Genomic DNA, 23,793 nt, shown 5'->3' with positions numbered 1-23,793 from the left:
TTACTTTCAGTGCAGCAAACTCTCTCCAGAAGTTCAGTGAGGATCTCTGAATGATCCAATGTTGACCTAAATGACTAATGATGATAAATACAATCCACCTGTGTGTAATCAAGTCTCCGTATAAATGCACCTGCACTGTGATAGTCTCAGAGGTCCGTTAAAAGCGCAGAGAGCATCATGAAGAACAAGGAACACACCAGGCAGGTCCGAGATACTGTTGTGAAGAAGTTTAAAGCCGGATTTGGATACAAAAAGATTTCCCAAGCTTTAAACATCACAAGGAGCACTGTGCAAGCGATAATATTGAAATGGAAGGAGTATCAGACCACTGCAAATCTACGAAGACCTGGCCGTCCCTCTAAACTTTCAGCTCATACAAGGAGAAGACTGATCAGAGATGCAGCCAAGTGACCCATGATCACTCTGGATGAACTGCAGAGATCTACAGCTGAGGTGGGAGACTCTGTCCATAGGACAACAAGTATATTGCACAAATCTGGCCTTTATGGAAGAGTGGCAAGAAGAAAGCCATTTCTTAAAGATATCCATAAAAAGTGTCGTTTAAAGTTTGCCACAAGCCACCTGGGAGACACACCAAACATGTGGAAGAAGGTGCTCTGGTCAGATGAAACCAAAATTGAACTTTTTGGCAACAATGCAAAACGTTATGTTTGGCGTAAAAGCAACACAGCTGAACACACCATCCCCACTGTCAAACATGGTGGTGGCAGCATCATGGTTTGGGCCTGCTTTTCTTCAGCAGGGACAGGGAAGATGGTTCAAATTGATGGGAAGATGGATGGAGCCAAATACAGGACCATTCTGGAAGAAAACCTGATGGAGTCTGCAAAAGACCTGAGACTGGGACAGAGATTTGACTTCCAACAAGACAATGATCCAAAACATAAAGCAAAATCTACAATGGAATGGTTCAAAAATAAACATATCCAGGTGTTAGAATGGCCAAGTCAAAGTCCAGACCTGAATCCAATCGAGAATCTGTGGAAAGAACTGAAAACTGCTGTTCACAAATGCTCTCCATCCAACCTCACTGAGCTCAAGCTGTTTTGCAAGGAGGAATGGGAAAAATTTTCAGTCTCTCGATGTGCAAAACTGATAGAGACATACCCCAAGCGACTTACAGCTGTAATCGCAGCAAAAGGTGGCGCTACAAAGTATTAACTTAAGGGGGCTGAATAATTTTGCACGCCCAATTTTTCAGTTTTTGATTTGTTAAAAAAGTTTGAAATATCCAATAAATGTCGTTCCACTTCATGATTGTGTCCCACTTGTTGTTGATTCTTCACAAAAAAATACAGTTTCATATCTTTATGTTTGAAGCCTGAAATGTGGCAAAAGGTCGCAAAGTTCAAGGGGGCCGAATACTTTCGCAAGGCACTGTAAATATATATATTTTTTATTGAAATAATAATTGTGACCTTCAAACTTTGCTTTTGTCAAATAATCCTCCATTTGCAGCAATTACAGCCTTGCATACATTTGGCATTCTAGTTGTCAATTTGTTGAGGTAATCTGAAGAGATTTCACCCCATGCTTCCTGAACCTCCTCCCACAAGTTGGATTGGCTTGATGGGCACTTCTTACGTACCATACGGTCAAGCTGCTCCCACAACAGCTCAATAGGGTTGAGATCCGGTGACTGTGCTGGCCACTCCATTATAGACCGAATACCAGCTGACTGCTTCTTCCCTCAGTAGTTCTTGCATTGTTTGGAGCTGTGCTTTGGTTCATTGTCCTGTTGTAGGAGGAAATTGGCTCCAATTAAGCGCCATCCACAGGGTATGGCATGGCGTTGCAAAATGGAGTGATAGCCTTCCTTCTTCAAGATCCCTTTTACCCTGTACAAATCTTCCACTTTACCAACACCAAAGCACCCCCAGACCATCACATTTCCTCCACCATGCTTTACAGATGGCGCCAAGCACTCCTCCAGCATCTTTTCATTTTTTCTGTGTCTCACGAATGTTCTTCTTTGTGATCCGAACACCTCAAACTTGTCTGTCCATCATTTTTTCCCCAATCTTCCTCTTTCCAGTGTCTGTGTTCGTTTGCCCATCTTAATCTTTTATTTTTATTGGCCAGTCTGAGAAATGGCTTTTTCTTTGCAACTCTGCCTAGAAGGCCAGCAACCCGGAGTCGCCTCTTCACTGTTGACATTGAGACTGGTGTTTTGCGGGTACTATTTAATGAAGCTGCCAGTTGAGAGCTTATGAGGCGTCTGTTTCTCAAACTAGACACTCTAATGTACTTGTCCTCTTGCTCAGTTGTGCACCGGGGCCTCCCACTCCTCTTTCTATTCTGGTTAGGGCCAGTTTGCGTTGTTCTGTGAAGGGAGTAGTACACGGTGTTGTACGAGATTTCTTGGCAGTTTCTCGCATGGAACAGCCTTCATTTTTCAGAACAAGAATAGACTAACGAGTTTCAGAAGAACGTGCTTTGTTTCTGGCCATTTTGAGCCTGTAATCGAACCCACAAATGCTGATGCTCCAGATACTCAACTAGTCTAAAGAAGGACAGTTTTATTGCTTCTTTAATCAGGACAACAGTTTTCAGCTGTGCTAACATAATTGCAAAAGGGTTTTCTAATGATCAATTAGCCTTTTAAAATGATAAACTTGGATTAGCTAACACAACGTGTCATTGGAACACAGGAGTGATGGTTGCTGATAATGGTCCTCTGTACACCTATGTAGATATTCCATTAAATCTGCAGTTTCCAGCTACAATAGTCATTTACAACATTAACAATGTCTATACTGTATTTCTGATCAATTTGATGTTATTTTAACGGACAAAAAAATTTGCTAAGTGACCCCAAACTTTTCAACGATAGTGTATATACCAAAGCAAGTGGCGGGGCAGACATTTCCCTCAACAAATGAATCCCAGATTGTAGCTTTAAACAACAAATTAATCCCAGATTGTAGCTTTAAACAACAAATGATGTAATGTTTGTTTACCGTCTTCCTTCCTCCTTGTGTTTCCTTTACTATTGTTTTGTTTAGATCCTGATTCCGTCGTTGCCATGGACGCAAGGAACCGCTCTGGCCCCCCCTCCTCCTCCTTCCAGGTGTGCCGCCCCTCCTTGTTCTCACGGCAACCGCCCCGTGTTCTGATCGTGGACGCGTCACCGCCCTGGTGGTCAGAGACTGGTACTACGCTGTGTGAGGCTTTGGATAACTTCCTGACTCTGGCCTGTAGTCTGGACGGACCCTGTAGACTGCCCCTGCTTAGCCTTTACGCTCTGAGTAGACAGCATGAATGTCTGCTGCCATTCGTGGTAAGAGGGAAGGAGGGAGAGAGAAGTGTGTTGTGTTATCTCTCTCTTTTCTCTCTCTTTAAAAGATGCATGCCTGATGACTTATATGTGAGTCAGAATGGTGGCAAGGTAATGAAGTAAATAAATCATTGCGCTCTCTCTCTCTCTAACCCCCACATTATCTCTCTCCCCCTTCCTCCATGTATCTCCCCTACTTCAGCAGGTGAGGGGTAACCTGGCCCGACTGCGTTCCTGTGTGGAGGAGCTGAGGTCCATACCCGGAGAGGGGTGCGTCCGCGCACCTAGAGGGGAACTGCTCAAACAGGCTGTTTTGGACAGCCTGCAGCAGTTTAAACAGTACACGCGACACACTACCACTCCGAACCAGGCCAACAACAATGGATCTGTAGAGGTGAGTACTGAAACGAGAGCCTTTGATTAGTTGAATCAGGTCTGTTATAGCTGGGCTAGAACAAAAAACATGCACACCCTATTGGACCAGGTTTGGACCAGGTTTGAACCAGGTTTGGACCAGGTTTAAAGAACGCCTCACCTCACTGATGTGTTACAGATGATTTCATTTGGGTTACTGCTTGAAACTGGCTCCTCCTATTAGTTGTTGGGTCGCACAAGAAAACTATGAAAGGTCAAGGTTGCTAGGTCACCTGTTTATGGCAGTGTCAGGGCATTTTATGGCAGTGTCATTGCATTTTGTGGATCAAAAAGTGGCTGTGTAGGGCGTGGCTGAACATTTTAGAGTCCCCCATCTTGGCAGAGCAGATTTATCTTTGTGCATTTTTAAGCCAATTTCCTGCAATTCTATACATTTCTCCATAAAGGTGAGAGAATTTACAGTTTTAAAGCTAATTTCCTGCAATTATATGCATTCTACCAACACATAATGCTGTGTTCTTTTGCTCAAACATAATAACAAAATCAATACTACTAAATTAATTGGTTTTGGAAATTTAAATTCTCTGCTTAATATCTCTATTTTTTTTTATTTTGGTGATTGTTAGTTCTCAAAGATTATATATAAAAAAAAAGATATAGGTCCATTATCTTTCCTACATACGTTATATCCGGTGTTAGCCGTTCACGTTTATATTGAGTGTTTTTCCATCCCCGAAGGATATCTGTATACATATTTTTTTTTACACTCTTTGATTTAGGCTTCCTGAATTAAAAGGCTACCCCCCCCTAAAGCGATTTTAACGGCAGAAAAAATCCCTGAGTGTAATGAATGCATTAGGACAACTAAAGGGTTATCCTATGTGTGCTATATAAATATATATAGAGAGAGAGAGAGATGGGCAGTCCTTTAGGTTTTTGAGCATTTCTCAGATTGTAGAAGCTCCGGTCAGAGCCATTAGCGTACTAGCTTCCGACCAGGCGCTGACATGAATGGACCCATTAGAACACAGAACACCATTAGAGAACACAGACACTAAACATATGGCTCTGTGTTCCATCTTAGCTCTGAAACAGACTTCCTATTTTGGCCGGTGTCCTGAATGGAATCCTATTCCCTAAATAGGCCTACACTATATCCCTCATAGGGTTCTGGTCAACAGTAGTGTACTACAGAGGAAATGTGGTACTATTTGGGATGCATTCTCGACCAGCACTGATGTCCTTCTATACAGGAAGAGAAGAAACAGGAGAAAACAACCGAATGGCCATCTTCAGGGTTCTCATTTTTTATTTTACCTATGCATATACAACAAGTCACCATAATTAATTACAGAGAGAAAAGTGGCCTGAACAAACTTCTTTCTAGCCATAAGCGGGAAGCAAGCCTTATTACTAAAATTAAAAACCCAATTTAAACTTTTATCACAGCTTTTATCCACGACGTGAACTTTAAAGGACAACTTGTCATCCAACCAAATACCTAGGTATTTCTGGGCAGATGTAGTGCAGTATTTAGGGATACGGGCTGTTAGGACCTGGATATTTACTAGGATTATATATTATTATTTTCTGGTCCCAGTAATGTGATTTTGTGATGTTTGAACTTATTACTACTGAAAGATGTTACTCAGGGTTGAATTTAATTTATCATAATATCAGATTTATCAGATAATTTATCATTTATCTGTTATTTTTTTTTCTCTCTTCTGATCTGGTGTGTAAATGTGTCAGAAAGAGATTTTAGGACTGTGTGTCATCAGATAAACCGGACAAAAAGGTGTAGTCAGGAGTTTAATAAGGGCTTTATGTTTTTTTTTTTGTTTCTCTCCATAAAGTAGGCCTACTGATTGTGATCTTCCATCATCAAGTCACAGACTGGCTGTCTCCAAGAAGAAGCTCTCCGTTTCAGGCTGCTGAGGGGAGGACGGCTCATAATAATGGCTGGAACGGAGCGAATGGAATGGCATCGAATCGTGTTTGATACCGTTCCACTGATTCCGCTCCAGCCGTTACCACGAGCCCGTTCCAACACCAATCTCTGCTGAGGGGAGGACGGCGCATAATAATGGCTGGAACGGAGCAAATGGAACGGCTTTAAACCGTGTGTTTGATGTGTTTGTGTTTGATACCGTTCCACTGATTCCGCTCCAGCTGTTACCACGAGCCCGTTACAACACCAATCTCTTGTGCTCCATTTCTAGAAGCTAAAGGGAAATAAACAAGGGCCCTGGCCATTTATCATCCTTGAGATGTTAATTTGGAGTCCATCTGTGTTAAATTGAATTGATTGGACATGATTTGGAAAGGCACACACCTGTCAATATAAGGTCCCACAGTTGACAGTGGATGTCAGAGCAAAAACCAAGCCATGAGGTCAAAGGAATTATCTGTAGAGCTCAGAGACAGGATTGTGTTGAGGCACAGATCTGGGGAAGGGTACCAAAAAGTGTCTGCAGCATTGAAGGTCCCCAATAACACAGTGGCCTCCATCATTCTTAAATGGAAGAAGTTTGGAACCACCAAGACTCTTCCTAGAGCTGGCCACCTGACCAAACTGAACAATCACGGGAGAAGGGCCTTGGTCAGGGAGGTGACCAAGAACCAGATGGTCACTCTGACAGAGTTCCTTTGTGGAGATGGGATCACCTTTCAGAAGGACAATCATCTCTACAGCACTCCACCAATCAGGCCTTTATGGTAGAGTGGCCAGATGGAAGCCACTCCTCAGTAAAAGGCACATGACAGACCACTTGGAGTTTGCCAAAAGGCACCTAAAGGACTCTCAGACCATGAGAAACAAGATTCTCTGGTCTGATGAAACCAAGATGGAACTCTTTGGCCTGAATGCCAAGCGTCACGTCTGGAAGAAACCTGGCATCATCCCTACGGTGAAGCATGGTGGTGGCAGCATCATGCTGTGGGGATGTTTTTCAGCGGAAGGGACTGGGAGACTGGTCAGAAAAATGAAAGATGAAAGGAGCAAAGTACAGAGATCCTTCATGAAAACCTGCTCCAGAGCGCTCAGGACCTCAGACTGGGGAAAAGGTTAACTTTCAAACAGGACAACAACCCTAAGCACACAGCCAAGACAACGCAGGAGTGAATTTGGGACAAGTCTCTGAATGTCCTTGAGTGGCCCCAGCCAGAGCCTGGACTTGAGCCTGATCGAACATCTCTGGAGAGACCTGAAAATAGCTGTGCAGCACCGCTCCCCATCCAACCTGACAGAGCTTGAGAGGATCTGCTGAGAAGAATGGAAGAAACTCTCCAAATACAGGTGTGCCAAGCTTGTAGCGTTATAGCCAAGGAGACTTGATGCTGTAATCGCTGCCAAAGGTGCTTCAACAAATGACTAAAGGGTCTGAATACTTATGTAAATGGGATATTTATTTTTTTAAATTTATTAACTTGCTAAAATTCTGAACCTGTTTTTGCTTTGTCATTATGGGGTATTGTGATGTCATTATGGGGTATTGTGATGTCATTATGGGGTATTGTGATGTCATTATGGGGTATTGTGATGTCATTATGGGTTATTGTAATGTCATTATGGGGTATTGTGATGTCATTATGGGGTATTGTGATGTCATTATGCGGTATTGTTGATGAGGGAAAAAACTATTTAATCCATTTTAGAATAAAGCTCTAACGTAAACAAAAGGTGGAAAAAGTCAATGGGTCTGAATATTTTCAGAATGTCCCAAGGACACGTTGCTCCATCTGGGGATCTCCAGGTGTATTGTAGAAAGGTTGTAGATTAGACAGACACACTCTCTCCATCAAACGACTTGTAGTCAGTCAGACAGACACACTCTCTCCATCAAACGACTTGTAGTCTTGACTCATTGAATGGGTGACTGACACGGAGTGGACAAGAACACCCTCCACCCCCCAGTGGTGCCCTGAGAACAGCCTCCATTCGTCGGGACATGGACTCTACAATGTGTGGAGAGCGTTCCACAGGGATACTGGACCATGTGGACTCTACAAGGTGTGGAGAGCGTTCCACAGGGATTCTGGTCCATGTGGACTCTGCAAGGTGTGGAGAGCGTTCCACAGGGATGCTGGTCCATGTGGACTCTACAAGGTGTGGAGAGCGTTCCACAGGGATGCTGGTCCATGTGGACTCTACAAGGTGTGGAGAGCGTTCCACAGGGATACTGGACCATGTGGACTCTACAAGGTGTGGAGAGCGTTCCACAGGGATACTGGACCATGTGGACTCTACAAGGTGTGGAGAGCGTTCCACAGGGATGCTGGTCCATGTGGACTCTACAAGGTGTGGAGAGCGTTCCACAGGGATGCTGGACCATGTGGACTCTACAAGGTGTGGAGAGCGTTCCACAGGGAGGCTGGACCATGTGGACTCTACAAGGTGTGGAGAGCGTTCCACAGGGATGCTGGTCCATGTGGACTCTACAAGGTGTGGAGAGCGTTCCACAGGGATGCTGGACCATGTTGACTCTAGAAGGTGTGGAGAGCGTTCCACAGGGAGGCTGGACCATGTGGACTCTACAAGGTGTGGAGAGCGTTCCACAGGGATACTGGACCATGTGGACTCTACAAGGTGTGGAGAGCGTTCCACAGGGATGCTGGACCATGTGGACTCTACAAGGTGTGGAGAGCGTTCCACAGGGATACTGGACCATGTGGACTCTACAAGGTGTGGAGAGCGTTCCACAGGGATACTGGACCATGTGGACTCTGCAAGGTGTGGAGAGCGTTCCACAGGGATGCTGGACCATGTGGACTCTACAAGGTGTGGAGAGCGTTCCACAGGGATACTGGACCATGTGGACTCTACAAGGTGTGGAGAGCGTTCCACAGGGATACTGGACCATGTGGACTCTGCAAGGTGTGGAGAGCGTTCCACAGGGATGCTGGACCATGTGGACTCTACAAGGTGTGGAGAGCGTTCCACAGGGATACTGGACCATGTGGACTCTGCAAGGTGTGGAGAGCGTTCCACAGGGATACTGGTCCATGTGGACTCTACAAGGTGTGGAGAGCGTTCCACAGGGATGCTGGTCCATGTGGACTCTACAAGGTGTGGAGAGCGTTCCACAGGGATGCTGGACCATGTGGACTCTACAAGGTGTGGAGAGCGTTCCACAGGGATACTGGACCATGTGGACTCTGCAAGGTGTGGAGAGCGTTCCACAGGGATGCTGGTCCATGTGGACTCTGCAAGGTGTGGAGAGCGTTCCACAGGGATACTGGACCATGTGGACTCTGCAAGGTGTGGAGAGCGTTCCACAGGGATGCTGGTCCATGTGGACTCTGCAAGGTGTGGAGAGCGTTCCACAGGGATGCTGGTCCATGTGGACCCTACAAGGTGTGGAGAGCGTTCCACAGGGATACTGGACCATGTGGACTCTGCAAGGTGTGGAGAGCGTTCCACAGGGATTCTGGTCCATGTGGACTCTGCAAGGTGTGGAGAGCGTTCCACAGGGATGCTGGACCATGTGGACTCTACAAGGTGTGGAGAGCGTTCCACAGGGATACTGGACCATGTGGACTCTACAAGGTGTGGAGAGCGTTCCACAGGGATACTGGACCATGTGGACTCTACAAGGTGTGGAAAGTGTTCCACAGGGAGGCTGGACCATGTGGACTCTACAAGGTGTGGAGAGCGTTCCACAGGGATACTGGACCATGTGGACTCTGCAAGGTGTGGAGAGCGTTCCACAGGGATTCTGGACCATGTGGACTCTACAAGGTGTGGAGAGCGTTCCACAGGGATACTGGACCATGTGGACTCTGCAAGGTGTGGAGAGCGTTCCACAGGGATGCTGGTCCATGTGGACTCTGCAAGGTGTGGAGAGCGTTCCACAGGGATACTGGACCATGTGGACTCCAACAGTTATATCAAGGTGGCTGGATGTCCTTTGGGGTGGTGGACCTTTCTTTATACACACAGGAAACTGTTGAGCTTGAAAAACCCAGCAGTGTTGCAGCTCTTAACACCAGCTGGTGCGCCTGGCACCTACTGCCATATCCTGTTCAAACGCACTTCGTTCTCTTTGTCTTTCCCATTTTCCCTCTGAATGGCACACAAACACAATCCATGTATCAATTGTCTGAAGGCTTAAAAATCTTCTCCTCCTCTTCATCAGCACTGACTGAAGTGGATTTAACAAGTGACATCAATAAGGGTTCATAGCTTTCACCTGGATTCACCTGGTCCGTCTGTCCTGGAAAGTGTTCATAATGTTTTGTACACTAAGTGGTTTGATTGACGTATTGACTCATTGATCTCCCATTGGCTTCCAGGTAACCGTGGTGACGAGCCAGCCAGGGCGTGGCGTGGTGAGGCAGTTGGAGGCGGGCTTAAAGGACACTGACTTGGTGTCTCTACGACGCCTACTAGTGGTCCACGTCAGTACTGCAGGTAGGAGAGGCCTCTCTGTCTTTCTAGTGGGGTGGAGCTGGGACGGACTTCTGTTCTACATGTCAGAGAAGTATTTTTTTTGTTCTGCTTAGCGTATTTCTATCTGAACGTAACAACAACACTGTTGCGTGCTGCTGAACATACCGCGGGGGAAGGGTTCAGCTGGTCCAGAGGTATTTGAACCGGTCCCTTTCGTAACTTCAATAATACTTCCGTACCATTGTGCGTATGTGTGTGTGTATGTCTCTACCACCGATTGTTATTGGTTATCGGTATTAATATAAGTTAGTAGCATTAGGCAAGCCAGAAGTACATCATAATAATTAAACATAATAATTACTGCAGGGAGAGAGGAGACTGACTGCTGCGGGCAGGACACACCCTCACCCGAGACTGCAGAGGAGACTGAAGGTAGGAATAGACACACACACACACACACAGACACACAGACACAGACTAGATACACCTTTATGCAGTGATGTACATGCACAAATACACACCGTAGAACTTAAAACAGAAACACTCTTCAGAACTCTTTTCTACAAGGTGTCCCCCCTCTCTCCCTCCTCTGTCCCCCCTCTCTCCCTCCTCTGTCCCCCCTCTCTACCTCCTCTCTCCCTCCTCTCTGCACTCTCTCTCCCTCCTCTCTGCCCTCTCTCTCCCTCCTCTCTGCACTCTCTTTCCCTCCTCTTTCCCCCCTCTCTCCCTCTTCTCTGCCCTCTCTTTCCCTCCTCTGTCCCTCCTCTGTCCCCCCTCTCTCCCCCCTCTCTCCCTCCTCTTTCTTGATTATACTCATTAGGGTGTTGTGGTGGTAACTCACTCTGGTGAGCTATTTTCGAGTTGAGACCATGGCTTCACCCCAAATGGTAGCCTATTCCCTATGTAGTGCACTACTTTTAACCAGGGCTCATAGGACTCTGGTCAAAAGAAGTGCACTACATAGGGAAAAGGGTGCCATTTGGGACTCGGAGCCATAGAGAAATCCATAATGTACATCCTTTTGAGAAAACCCAGCCATTAACTGTGCAACTTATGTTAACCCAAACACCATGAAATACAGCATATGAACCAAACACAAGTAGATGTTGTAGACACTCGTTTTGTAGTTACCGGAAAAGTCTAGGAGTGCGGAAGCATCGAAGTTTAAGGGCCGTGTGTGTGTGTGTGTGTGTGTGTGTGTGTGTGTGTGTGTGTGTGTGTGTGTGTGTGTGTGTGTGTGTGTGTGTGTGTGTGTGTGTGTGTGTGTGTGTGTGTGTGTGTGTGTGTGTGTGTGTGTGTGTGTGTGTGTGTGTGTGTAAGGATAAGTACAGTGTTGAGTATGGGAGAGTTGACAGAACCAATAAATTACTTAGCTGTTTAGGACCACACGAACACAACATGATGTCATCGTAGTGGCGTCAAACCCCAGTGTGTGTGTGTGCGTGTGTGTTCTCCAGTTCTACTGCTCTAAGTAAAGTATCCAGGCGGTATATCACTGAGGGAGAGATTCTATATTATGAAAATATTTACCCACGTAGATATATCCATGTATTTTATACTCATATATACTTATCCCATTCCTTTACTAGATTGTGTGTATTAGGTTTTGTTGTGGAATTGTTAGATATGACCTGTTAGACACTGCTGCACTGTCGGATCTAGAAGCACAAGCATTTCGCTACACTCACAATAACATCTGCTAACCATGTAACCAATAACATCTGCTAACCATGTAACCAATAACATCTGCTAACCATGTAACCAATAACATCTGCTAACCATGTAACCAATAACATCTGCTAACCATGTGACCAATAACATCTGCTAACCATGTGTATGTGACCAATAAAATGTGATTTTAATTTTAGATAAATAGTTAGGGGGGAAATTAAAACTGTATTAAATAGAAAACATGTGCCAAAAGTACACCGATTGATAGTTAACCGTGTGAAGGCTGAGTCAACTTAAATACTAGATTGTTACCCGTCTAAGCCTCATAGATAGACAGTTAACGTTGTACATTTTATTTCACATTTATTGTAGCAGGAAGTCATATTGGTGTATTTTAGCAGTAGTGTAAATACAGTCATAGGCTGAGTGAACTTTGATACATACAGTGTCTAATGTCCGTCCGTATGTTACAGTATTGTTGGGATTTGGGTTCTGGAATGCATGCAGTATCTAATGTTAGTCTGGAGTAGATACAGTCTCTAATGTTAGTGAATGGTAGTGGGGAATGGTAGTGGGGAATGGTAGTGGGGAATGGTAGTGTTGAATGGTAGTGGGGAATGGTAGTGCTGAATGGTAGTGCGGAATGGTAGTGGGGAATGGTAATGCTGAATGGTAATGCTGAATTGTAGTGCTGAATGGTAGTGGGGAATGGTAGTGGGGAATGGTAATTGTGTCGGTGGGTGAGGTGGTGGTTTAAGAGTGTTGGAATCTTGGAATTGGAATGTTTGTGTTTCTACAGATGTGTCTCTCTAGTTTCCCTGAGACCTGTCCTATTTACAGTTGAAGTCGGAAGTTTACATACACTTAGGTTGGAGTCATTAAAACTTGTTTTTCAACCACTCCACAAATTTCTTGTTAACAAACTATAGTTTTGGCAAGTCGGTTAGGACATCTACTTTGTGCATGACACAAGTAATTTTTCCAACAATTGTTTACAGACAGATTATTTCACTTATAATTCACTGTGTCACAATTCCAGTGGGTCAGAAGTTTACATACACTAAGTAGACTGTGCCTTTAAACAGCTTGGAAATTTCCCGAAAATGATGTCATGGCTTTAGAAGCTTCTGATAGGCTAATTGACATAATTTGAGTCAATTGGAGGTGTACCTCTGGATGTATTTCAAGGCCTACCTTCAAACTCTGTGCCTCTTTGCTTGACATCATGGGACAATCAAAAGAAATCAGCCAAGACCTCAGAAATAAAATTGTAGACCTCCACAAGTCTGGTTCATCCTTGGGAGCAATTTCAAAATGCCTGAAAGTACCACGTTCATCTGTGCAAACAATAGTACGCAAGTATAAATACCATGGGACCATGCAGTCGACATACCGCTCAGGAAGGAGACACGTTCTGTCTCCTAGAGATGAACGTACTTTGGTGCGAAAAGTGCAAATCAATCCCAGAACAACAGCAAAGGACCTTGTGACGATGCTGGAGGACACAGGAACAAAAGTATCTATATCCACATTAAAACGAGTCCTATATCGACATAACCTGAAATGCCATTCAGCAAGGAAGAAGCCACTGCTCAAAAAAACCCATAAAAAAGTCTGACTACGGTTTGCAACTGAACATGGGGACAAAGATCGTACTTTTTGGAGAAATGTCCTCTGGTCTTTTGAAACAAAAATAGAACTGTTTGGCCGTAATGACCATCGTTATGTTTGGAGGGAAAAGGGGGATGCTTGCAAGCCGAAGAACACCATCCCAACCGTGTAGCACTGGGGTGGCAGCATCATATTGTGGGGTTGCTTTGCTGCAGGATGGACTGGTGCACTTCACAAAATAGATAAATTATGTGGATATATTGAAGCAACAGCTCAAGACATCAGTCAGGAAGTTAAAACTTGGTCGCAAATGGGTCTTCCAAATAGACAATGACCCCAAGCATACTTCCAAAGTTGTGGCAAAATGGCTTAAGTACAACAAAGTCAAGATATTGGAGTGACCTTCACAAAGCCCTGACCTCAACTCTATAGAAAATGTGTGGGCAGAACTGAAAAAGCGTGCACGAGCAAGGAGGCCCACAAACCTGACTCAGTTACACCAGCTCTGTCAGGAGGAATGGGCCAAAATTCACCCAACTTATTGTGGGAAGCTTGTGGAAGGCTACCCGAAACATTTGACCCAAGTTAAACAATTGAAAGGCAATGCTACCAAATACTAATTGAGTGTATGTAAACTTCTGACCCACTGGGAATGTGATGAAAGAAATAGAAGCTGAAATAAATCATTCTCTCTACTATTATTCTGACATTTCACATTCTTAAAATAAAGTGGTGATCCTAAAACAGGGGAGTTTTACTAGGATTAAATGTCAGGAATTGTGAAAAACTTGAGTTTAAATGTATTTGACTAAGGTGTATGTAAACTTCTGACTTCAATTGTATGTATCTTAGTGTTTGTGTATGTTAGCTAGGTAACATATTACAATATAGTTGAACTGGGTGGAGTAGTGCACATTTTCCCTTTCAAAGTTAATATAGAACAATCTCTTTCCCTCACACTCTCTCTCTCGCTCTCTCTCGCTCTCTCTCGCACTCTCTCGCTCTCGCGCTCTCTCTCTTTCTGTCTCTCTCTCTCTCTCTCTCTTTCTGTCTCTCGCTCTCTCTCTCTCTATCTCTCTTTCTGTCTCTCTCTCTCTCTCTCTTTCTGTCTCTCGCTCTCTCTCTCTCTATCTCTCTTTCTGTCTCTCTCTCTCTCTCTCTTTCTGTCTCTCGCTCTCTCTCTCTCTATCTCTCTTTCTGTCTCTCTCTCTCTCTCTCTCTCTCTTTCTGTCTCTCGCTCTCTCTCTCTCTATCTCTCTTTCTGTCTCTCTCTCTCTCTCTCTCTCTTTCTGTCTCTCGCTCTCTCTCTCTATCTCTCTTTCTGTCTCTCTCTGTTTCTCTCTCTCTCTCCCTCTCTCTCTCTGTCTCTCTCTCTCTCTCTGTCTGTCTCGCTCTCTCTCTTTCTCTCTTTCTCCTTTTCTCATGAAAGGAGTTTTCAACTTTCTTGGCGAAGAAGTGGATGGATATTGCATAACTGTAGACAAAGATCAGCATCCCAAATGTCATCCTATCTCCTATGTAGTGCACTACTTTTGCCCAGGCTTAGAGTGCCATTTGGGACTAATCCAAAGAAACAAAAAAATCTAATCAGTGAACTTCTTTTGTTTGAATTTAACATTGTACTCTATGTATTAAATCACTGCCCTGAGTCTGACACCTCTCAACCACTAACACGGACAGACGACCTCTAACATGGACAGACGACCTCTAACATGGACAGACGACCTCTAACATGGACAGACGACCTCTAACATGGACAGACGACCTCTAACACTGACAGACGACCTCAGGTCCACACAGGTGTGCACTAATATCAGTGAGAGGTTTCACAAGCCTCCTATTGTTCATAAAGTGTGCGTGTGTCGCCAAGCTAACGCCTAGATAAGCATCCTGTTTTTACTCTGACTCAAGTGCTGCAGAGAGAGAGAGAGACAAGTGAGAGAGAGCGAGAGAGAGAGAGATAGAGGAGAGAGACGAGTGAGAGAGCGAGAGAGAGACAAGTGAGAGACAAGTGAGAGCGAGAGAGAGACAAGTGAGAGAGCGAGAGAGCGAGAGAGAGTGTGAGTGTGTGTCCTCTCTCTCTCACTTGCCCCTCTCTCGCTCTCACTTGTCTCTCACTTGTCTCTCACTCTCACTTGTCTCTCTCTCGCTCTCTCACTTGTCTCTCTCCTCTCTCTCTCTCTCTCTCTCTCGTCTCTCACTTGTCTCTCTCTCTCTCACTTTCTCTCTCTCTCTCTCTCTCTCACTTGTCCTCTCTCTCTCTCTCTCTCTCTCGCTCTCTCTCACTTGTCTCTCTCTCTCTCACTTGTCTCTCTCTCTTTCTCTCTCTCTCTCTCTCTTTCTCTTTCTCTCACTTGTCTCTACCTCTCTCGCTCTCTCTCTCTCGTCTCTCTCTCTTGTCTCTCTCACTTTCTCTCACTTTCTCTCTCTCTCTCTCTCTCTCTCTCACTTGTCTCTCTCTCTCTCTCTCTCTCTCTCTCTCTCTCACTTGTCTCTCTCTCTCACTTGTCTCTCTCTCTCTCACTTGTCTCTCTCTCTCTCTCACGTGTCTCTCTCTCTCTCTTGTCTCTCTCTCTCTCTCTCTCTCTTGTCTCTCTCTCTCTTGTCTCTCTCTCTCTCTCTCTCTCCCCTTGTTGATCAGTAGAAACACAGATAACCCGTCTCCATTCCTCTCCAGTATCTCACGGCAGTTTTGGAGGTGATGGTAATAGCCGTTTTCTTTTCTGTTATTTGTAGGTAGATTTAGGGCAGGGTGGCTGGCAGGGGGTTGAGTAGACTGACGCCTGTGGCTTTTCTCTCGGCCCTCTCTCTATCGCTCGGCCTGAGTGGGGTTGTCAAGGAGACCGGCTGCTTGGAGGTAGTTGCCGGGGGTAACATGGGGATGTGAAAAGGACGGATGACTGGTAATATTTCACTGGGTGGCAAGGGGAGAGATGAGTGACACACACACACACACACACATACACTGCAACACATGCACACGCACACATACCAGCAATCAGAGGCCCGGCAGGCGTACAGAAAGCTGGCAGCCTATCTGCTCTTCAAATTAGTAAAACTCTAAATTCTCAGTTGTGCTAATGGGTGGTGTGTGTGTCTGCATGTTTGTGTCAGAAATGTGTCTCTGTGGTTGTGTTTCCAGCCAAACTCCGTCAATAAATCTTACTAACTCCCTACCGTAAATTTGCACACACTCATACACGTCACTAAGGATTCCAGACAAGCTAGACAGACACTACAGGATACATATAGATTCCTCTAAACACAAGTCTGGAGTCTGTTCCGTTTGTTTTAGAACTGAGAGTCCGAGAGAGAGAGACTTGAGAGTAGTTATTTGGCGACGAGAGGACACTCACACACTCACACAGAGTGATGGATAGCTCCTGTCTGACTGTCTCCCTACGAGCTCCGGGAACACCTGGCACTCTGTTTGTCTCTCTATCTCTCTCACACTCTGCCCCTCCCTCTCTCTTTTACATCATCTCTCTCTCTCTCTCTCTCTTTCCCTCTCTCCCTCATCTCTCTCCTCTTTCTCTCATCTCTCTCCTCTTTCCCTCTCTCTCTCTCCTCTTTCCCTCTCTCTCTCTCCTCTTTCCCTCTCTCTCTCTCTCTCTCTCTCTCTCTCTCTCTCTCTCTCTCATCTCTCTCTTTCCCTCTCTCTCTCTCCTCTTTCCCTCTCTCTCTCTCCTCTTTCCCTCTCTCTCTTTCCCTCTCTCTCTCTCCTCTTTCCCTCTCTCTCTTTCCCTCTCTCTCTCTCTCTCTCTATGCTTAATTTATTAGGTCATCCAAGGTGTGCCAGAGATTTTTTTCTCAACAAATGATCTCAGTTCAGCTGTCCCTAGCTGACCTGTGCTAAACCAGTAAGAACCCCACGACCAAAACTGTCCTTAGATCAGCTGTAAGAAGTGATTTAGACTTCCTTATTTTAAGGTATACCGGTATGGATCCACATACCGTTATAGAATTTTACAATACCGTCTATAATTATATTTTGATATGGTGCTAAATGAATTAAAAGTTCTACAAGTTGGACTTCTCCACTGTCACTGCCACTGTCCTAGTTTGGTTGAGTAGAAAACCATCAGAATGGAGAAAGCACATTGATACTTGAAGGGTTCTTTGGCTGTCCCCATAGGAGAGACCTTTTTGTTTTCCAGGTAGAACCCTTTAGGGTTCCATGTAGAACTCTCTGTGGAAAGGGTTTTCCGTGGAACGCAAAAATGGTTATTTTCTTCAACCTAGAACCAAAAAGGGTTCTTCAACCTGGAACCAAAAAGGGTTCTTCAACCTGGAACCAAAAAAGGGTTCTTCAACCTAGAACCCAACAGGGTTCTTCAACCTGGAACCAAAAAAGGGTTCTTCAACCTGGAACCAAAAAAGGGTTCTTCAACCTAGAACCCAACAGGGTTCTTCAACCTAGAACCCAACAGGGTTCTTCAACCTAGAACCCAACAGGGTTCTTCAACCTGGAACCAAAAAAGGGTTCTTCAACCTAGAACCAAAAAAGGGTTCTTCAACCTAGAACCCAACAGGGTTCTTCAACCTGGAACCAAAAAGGGTTATTCAAATGGTTAGTCCTTTAGGTTCTAGATGGCACCTTTTTTTCTAAGAGCGAAGGGGTCATGCAGTACTCATAAACATATCTATAACAGTCAGACTCTGTGTCTGTCCACTGACGTAGAGAGGTTAGAGACCAAGGATCAGGGGTCGAATGACAAATCAGAGGCCCAGACAGCGTCTCCATAGGACTTCCTCATCACCACACAAAAACACACACACACCACACACACACACACACACACACACACACACACACACACGCAAAACAACCAACTTTTTTAATTTTGCAGTGAAATAAATCAAAGCTAAGTGACTGTGTTATCCTCGGAGACAAAGACAAGTCTTATCTGACTTTGGAGCCGTTATCAGTCTCATATCGTTTCTTATCACTAGTTTGGAACTCTGAGGTAACGAGGTAAAGTGCTTTTGGTTGTCAGATAAGCAAAAAACTAAGTTCACAGTGAGTGTTTTAACAGTGTCTCAAAAGAGCGGGTACTCAATGTTCGATTTCCGATATTAGATGGATAGATAGTGTTATGGCAACATGAACGAGGGATGTGAAGAGAGAAAGAGAAAGGATGAAAAGAGATGGATGGTGGTAGTTTCTGAAGAAAGTATTACAGGGAGGGAACGAGAGAGAGACTAAAAGATACCTTGTTCCAAAATGCAACAAGATCACACAGGATGTGCTATAGAGATGTGTAAACAACACCATCTCTGTCTCTATATAGAGAGTAGTAAACAACACCATCTCTGTCTCTATATAGAGAGTAGTAAACAACACCATCTCTGTCTCTATATAGAGAGGAGTAAACAACACCATCTCTGTCTCTATATAGAGAGGAGTAAACAACACTATCTCTGTCACTATAGAGATGTGTAAACAACACCATCTCTGTTTCTATAGAGAGGAGTAAACAACACCATCTGTCTCTATAGAGAGGAGTAAACAACACCATCTCTGTCTCTATAGAGAGGAGTAAACAACACCATCTCTGTCTCTATATAGAGAGGTGTAAACAACACCATCTGTCTCTATAGAGAGGAGTAAACAACACCATCTCTGTCTCTATATAGAGAGGAGTAAACAACACCATCTCTGTCTCTATATAGAGAGGTGTAAACAACACCATCTGTCTCTATAGAGAGGAGTAAACAACACCATCTCTGTCTCTATAGAGAGGAGTAAACAACACCATCTCTGTCTCTATATAGAGAGGAGTAAACAACACCATCTCTGTCTCTATATAGAGAGGAGTAAACAACACCATCTCTGTCTCTATATAGAGAGGAGTAAACAACACCATCTCTGTCTCTATATAGAGAGGTGTAAACAACACCATCTGTCTCTATAGAGAGGAGTAAACAACACCATCTCTGTCTCTATATAGAGAGGAGTAAACAACACCATCTCTGTCTCTATATAGAGGAGTAAACAACACCATCTGTCTCTATAGAGAGGAGTAAACAACACCATCTCTGTCTCTATAGAGAGGTGTAAACAACAACATCTCTGTCTCTATATAGAGAGGAGTAAACAACACCATCTGTCTCTATAGAGAGGAGTAAACAACACCATCTGTCTCTATAGAGAGGAGTAAACAACACCATCTCTGTCTCTATAGAGAGGAGTAAACAACACCATCTCTGTCTCTATAGAGAGGAGTAAACAACACCATCTCTGTCTCTATATAGAGAGGTGTAAACAACACCATCTGTCTCTATAGAGAGGAGTAAACAACACCATCTCTGTCTCTATATAGAGAGGAGTAAACAACACCATCTCTGTCTCTATATAGAGAGGAGTAAACAACACCATCTCCGTCTCTATAGAGAGGAGTAAACAACACCATCTCTGTCTCTATAGAGAGGAGTAAACAACACCATCTCTGTCTCTATAGAGAGGAGTAAACAACAACATCTCTGTCTCTATATAGAGAGGAGTAAACAACACCATCTCTGTCTCTATATAGAGAGGAGTAAACAACACCATCTGTCTCTATAGAGAGGAGTAAACAACACCATCTGTCTCTATAGAGAGGAGTAAACAACACCATCTCTGTCTCTATATAGAGAGGAGTAAACAACACCATCTGTCTCTATAGAGAGGAGTAAACAACACCATCTGTCTCTATAGAGAGGAGTAAACAACACCATCTCTGTCTCTATATAGAGAGGAGTAAACAACACCATCTGTCTCTATAGAGAGGAGTAAACAACACCATCTGTCTATATAGAGAGGAGTAAACAACACCATCTCTGTCTCTATAGAGAGGAGTAAACAACACCATCTCTGTCTCTATAGAGAGGAGTAAACAACACCATCTCTGTCTCTATAGAGAGGAGTAAACAACACCATCTCTGTCTCTATAGAGAGGAGTAAACAACACCATCTCTGTCTCTATAGAGAGGAGTAAACAACACCATCTCTGTCTCTATATAGAGAGGAGTAAACAACACCATCTCTGTCTCTATATAGAGAGGAGTAAACAACACCATCTGTCTCTATAGAGAGAGGAGTAAACAACACCATCTCTGTCTCTATAGAGAGGTGTAAACAACACCATCTCTGTCTCTATATAGAGAGGAGTAAACAACACCATCTGTCTCTATAGAGAGGAGTAAACAACACCATCTCTGTCTCTATATAGAGAGGAGTAAACAACACCATCTGTCTCTATAGAGAGGAGTAAACAACACCATCTCTGTCTCTCTTTCTCTCTCTTAACCTCTCCCCCTCTGTCTCTCTCTCTCTCTGTCTGTCTCTCTAGCTTTCCATCTCTCTGTTTTTCTTTCTCTCCCCTCTCTCTCTCACTCCCTCTCTTATCTCTCTCTCTCTCGCTCCCTCTCTCATCTCCCTCTCCCTCCCACTGCTCCTACCATAACTAATTCACACTCTTAGAACTGTTAGAGAGACTTTGATGAGACTGTTCCCGAAATACACTGGAAAAGTTTCAGGGCTTTTTCCCTCTCTTCTTCCTCCCACTGCCTAAAATCAGGACAAGCAATCTGGAATGTCAACTTAGAATTTATTGTCCAGCTTGAAATTCTAAATCTCGGTGATGCAAGTTGCATGAAATTTAGGCCAGCGATGTAAATTTTTTACGCCACCAATGCATGAGACCCACTCTTCAAAGTTCAAACGTTCTCTTCATTTTGAATTTGCCTGATTTTATATGGAACGATCATAATAATGAATGTGATAAATACACCCTCTTGTTTTTTTTTTATCTATTCGGTTTTTAAATGTTTTTTTATTTATAGATCTTCAGACCATCTGTAAATGCTTGTTTTGAACGTGAAATCCCTCTCCTGTCTTCTTGACAGGCAGAAAGTGCATCCCTTCCCTGAGCCCTGTTCAGAGCTCACTGCAGAGCCGTCAACAATTCTATTCAGCTCAGCATTTCTCAGCGCTGTCAGAAATCGTCGGGGTACCAAATGGCCCCCTATTCCCTACACAGTCCACTACTATAGACCAGGGCCCTACACAGTCCACTACTATAGACCAGGGCCCTACACAATCCACTACTATAGACCAGGGCCCTATTCCCTACACAGTCCACTACTATAGACCAGGGCCCTACACAGTCCACTACTATAGACCAGGGCCCTACACAATCCACTACTATAGACCAGGGCCCTATTCCCTACACAGTCCACTACTATAGACCAGGGCCCTACACAATCCACTACTATAGACCAGGGCCCTACACAATCCACTACTATATTACCAGGGCCCTATTCCCTACACAGTCCACTACTATATTACCAGGGCCCTATTCCCTACACAGTCCACTACTATAGACCAGGGCCCTACACAGTCCACTACTATAGACCAGGGCCCTACACAATCCACTACTATAGACCAGGGCCCTATTCCCTACACAGTCCACTACTATAGACCAGGGCCCTACACAGTCCACTACTATATTACCAGGGCCCTATTCCCTACACAGTGCACTACTTTTGGCCCTATGGTGTCATTTGGGACACATTGACTGAGTCGTCTCTTGGTAGTCAGATATTCATTCAACAATGACACGCACATGCTAGTAATCCCTTCTGTTTTCATCCTGGCTTTTCTTTTATCCTCCTCATACACTCACACACACACTCACACACACACACACACACACTCACACACACACACACACACACACACACTCACACACACACACACACACACACACACACACACACACACACATACATCAACCTCTTTTTGTCAGCTTCTAGCTTAGATAAACACACCCCTCCTCTCCTCTTCTCCATATTTCTTATTCTCTCTCCTCCCTCAGACCAGGCTGTCAACAGAATATCCCTTTCTTTCTGGGGTGATCCCTCCCGAGAGTGTTGGGCCAGTAACCAAAAGGTTGCTAGTTCGAATCCCCGAGCCGACAAGGTGAAAGATCGGCCTATGTGCCCCTGAGCAAGGCACTTATAATTGCTCCAGGATCACTGTTGATAATGGCAGACTCTCACTGTTGACTGTTGATCACCTCTCTACCTCTCTCTCTCTACCTCTACCTCTCTCTCTCTCTGCCCTCTCCGAGGGCGTCTCAGGGAGAGTTGGGATATGCAACAAAAAAAATACACATTTCTAAATCACCCACCAAATTATTATTATTATTTCCTTCCATCTCTCTACCTCTCTACCTCTCCCCCTCTCTACCTCTCTACCTCTACCTCTCTACCTCTCTCTCTACCTCTCTACCCCTCTCTCTCTCTACCTCTCTCTCTTTCTACCTCTCTCTCTACCTCTCTACCTCTCTCTCTCTCTACCTCTCTACCTCTCTCTCTCTCTACCTCTCTCTACCTCTCTCTCTCTCTACCTCTCTCTCTCTCTACCTCTCTCTACCTCTCTCTTTCTACATCTCTCTCTCTCTACCTCTCTCTCTCTCTCTACCTCTCTACATCTACCTCTCTCTACCTCTCTACCTCTCTCTCTCTACCTCTCTACCTCTCTACCTCTCTACCTCTCTCTACCTCTCTCTCTCTACCTCTCTCTCTCTACCCCTCTCTCTCTACCTCTCTCTCGCTCTACCTCTCTACCTCTACCTCTCTCTCTCGCTCTCTCTCTACCTCTACCTCTCTCTCTCTCTCTACCGCTCTACCTCTAGCTCTCTCTCTCTCTCTACCTCTCTACCTCTACCTCTCTCTCTCTCTCTCTACCTCTACCTCTACCTCTCTCTCTCTATCTCTACCTCTACCTCTCTCTTTCTCTCTCTCTACCTCTCTACCTCTACCTCTCTCTCTCTCTCTCTCTACCTCTACCTCTCTCTCTACCTCTACCTCTCTCTCTCTCTCTCTCTCTCTACCTCTACCTCTCTCTCTCTCTCTCCCTCTCTCTCTCTCTCTCTACCTCTCTACCTCTACCTCTCTCTCTCTCTACCTCTACCTCTCTCTCTCTCTCTCTCTCTACCTCTACCTCTCTTTCTCTCTCTCTATCTCTCTACCTCTCTCTCTACCTCTACCTCTCTCTTTATCTCTCTCTACCTCTCTACCTCTACCTCTACCTCTCTCTCTCTACCGCTCTCTCTCTTTCTACATCTCTCTCTCTACCTCTCTACCTCTCTCTCTCTACCTCTCTCTCTCTCTACCTCTCTCTACCTCTCTCTCTCTACCTCTCTACCTCTACCTCTCTCTACCTCTCTACCTCTCTCTCTCTACCTCTACCTCTAATTCTCTCTCTCTACCTCTCTCTCTACCTCTCTCTCTCTCTCTCTACCTCTCTACCTCTCTCTCTACCTCTCTCTCTCTACCCCTCTCTCTCTACCTCTCTCTCGCTCTACCTCTCTACCTCTACCTCTCTCTCTACCTCTCTACCTCTACCTCTCACTCTCTCTCTACCTCTACCTCTCTCTCTCTCTCTACCGCTCTACCTCTA

The 23,793-nt window shown here is 44.8% G+C and overlaps 1 protein-coding gene across 3 annotated transcripts in view; it reads left to right on the top strand.

The window, feature by feature from the left end:
• LOC110532904 (meiosis 1 associated protein) overlaps positions 1-23,793 on the top strand; it is a 45,473-nt gene that overhangs the window by 2,302 nt on the left and 19,378 nt on the right. Inside the window, exons 2-5 of one of the 3 annotated variants that reach the window (XM_036987252.1) lie at positions 3,027-3,091; positions 3,501-3,692; positions 9,968-10,085; positions 10,431-10,496. In XM_036987252.1, the coding sequence (XP_036843147.1) occupies positions 3,047-3,091; positions 3,501-3,692; positions 9,968-10,085; positions 10,431-10,496 (421 nt within the window). In that variant the 5' untranslated portion in view covers positions 3,027-3,046. Of the gene's footprint in view, positions 1-3,026; positions 3,302-3,500; positions 3,693-9,967; positions 10,086-10,430; positions 10,497-23,793 lie in introns of all 3 variants that reach the window. The other 2 variants (XM_036987250.1, XM_036987251.1) reach the window with 2 other exon arrangements.

This window comes from Oncorhynchus mykiss, chromosome 9 (assembly GCF_013265735.2).
Source record: "Oncorhynchus mykiss isolate Arlee chromosome 9, USDA_OmykA_1.1, whole genome shotgun sequence".
Lineage (NCBI taxonomy): Eukaryota > Metazoa > Chordata > Actinopteri > Salmoniformes > Salmonidae > Oncorhynchus > Oncorhynchus mykiss.
This window is presented reverse-complemented; position numbering and strand designations above follow the sequence as displayed.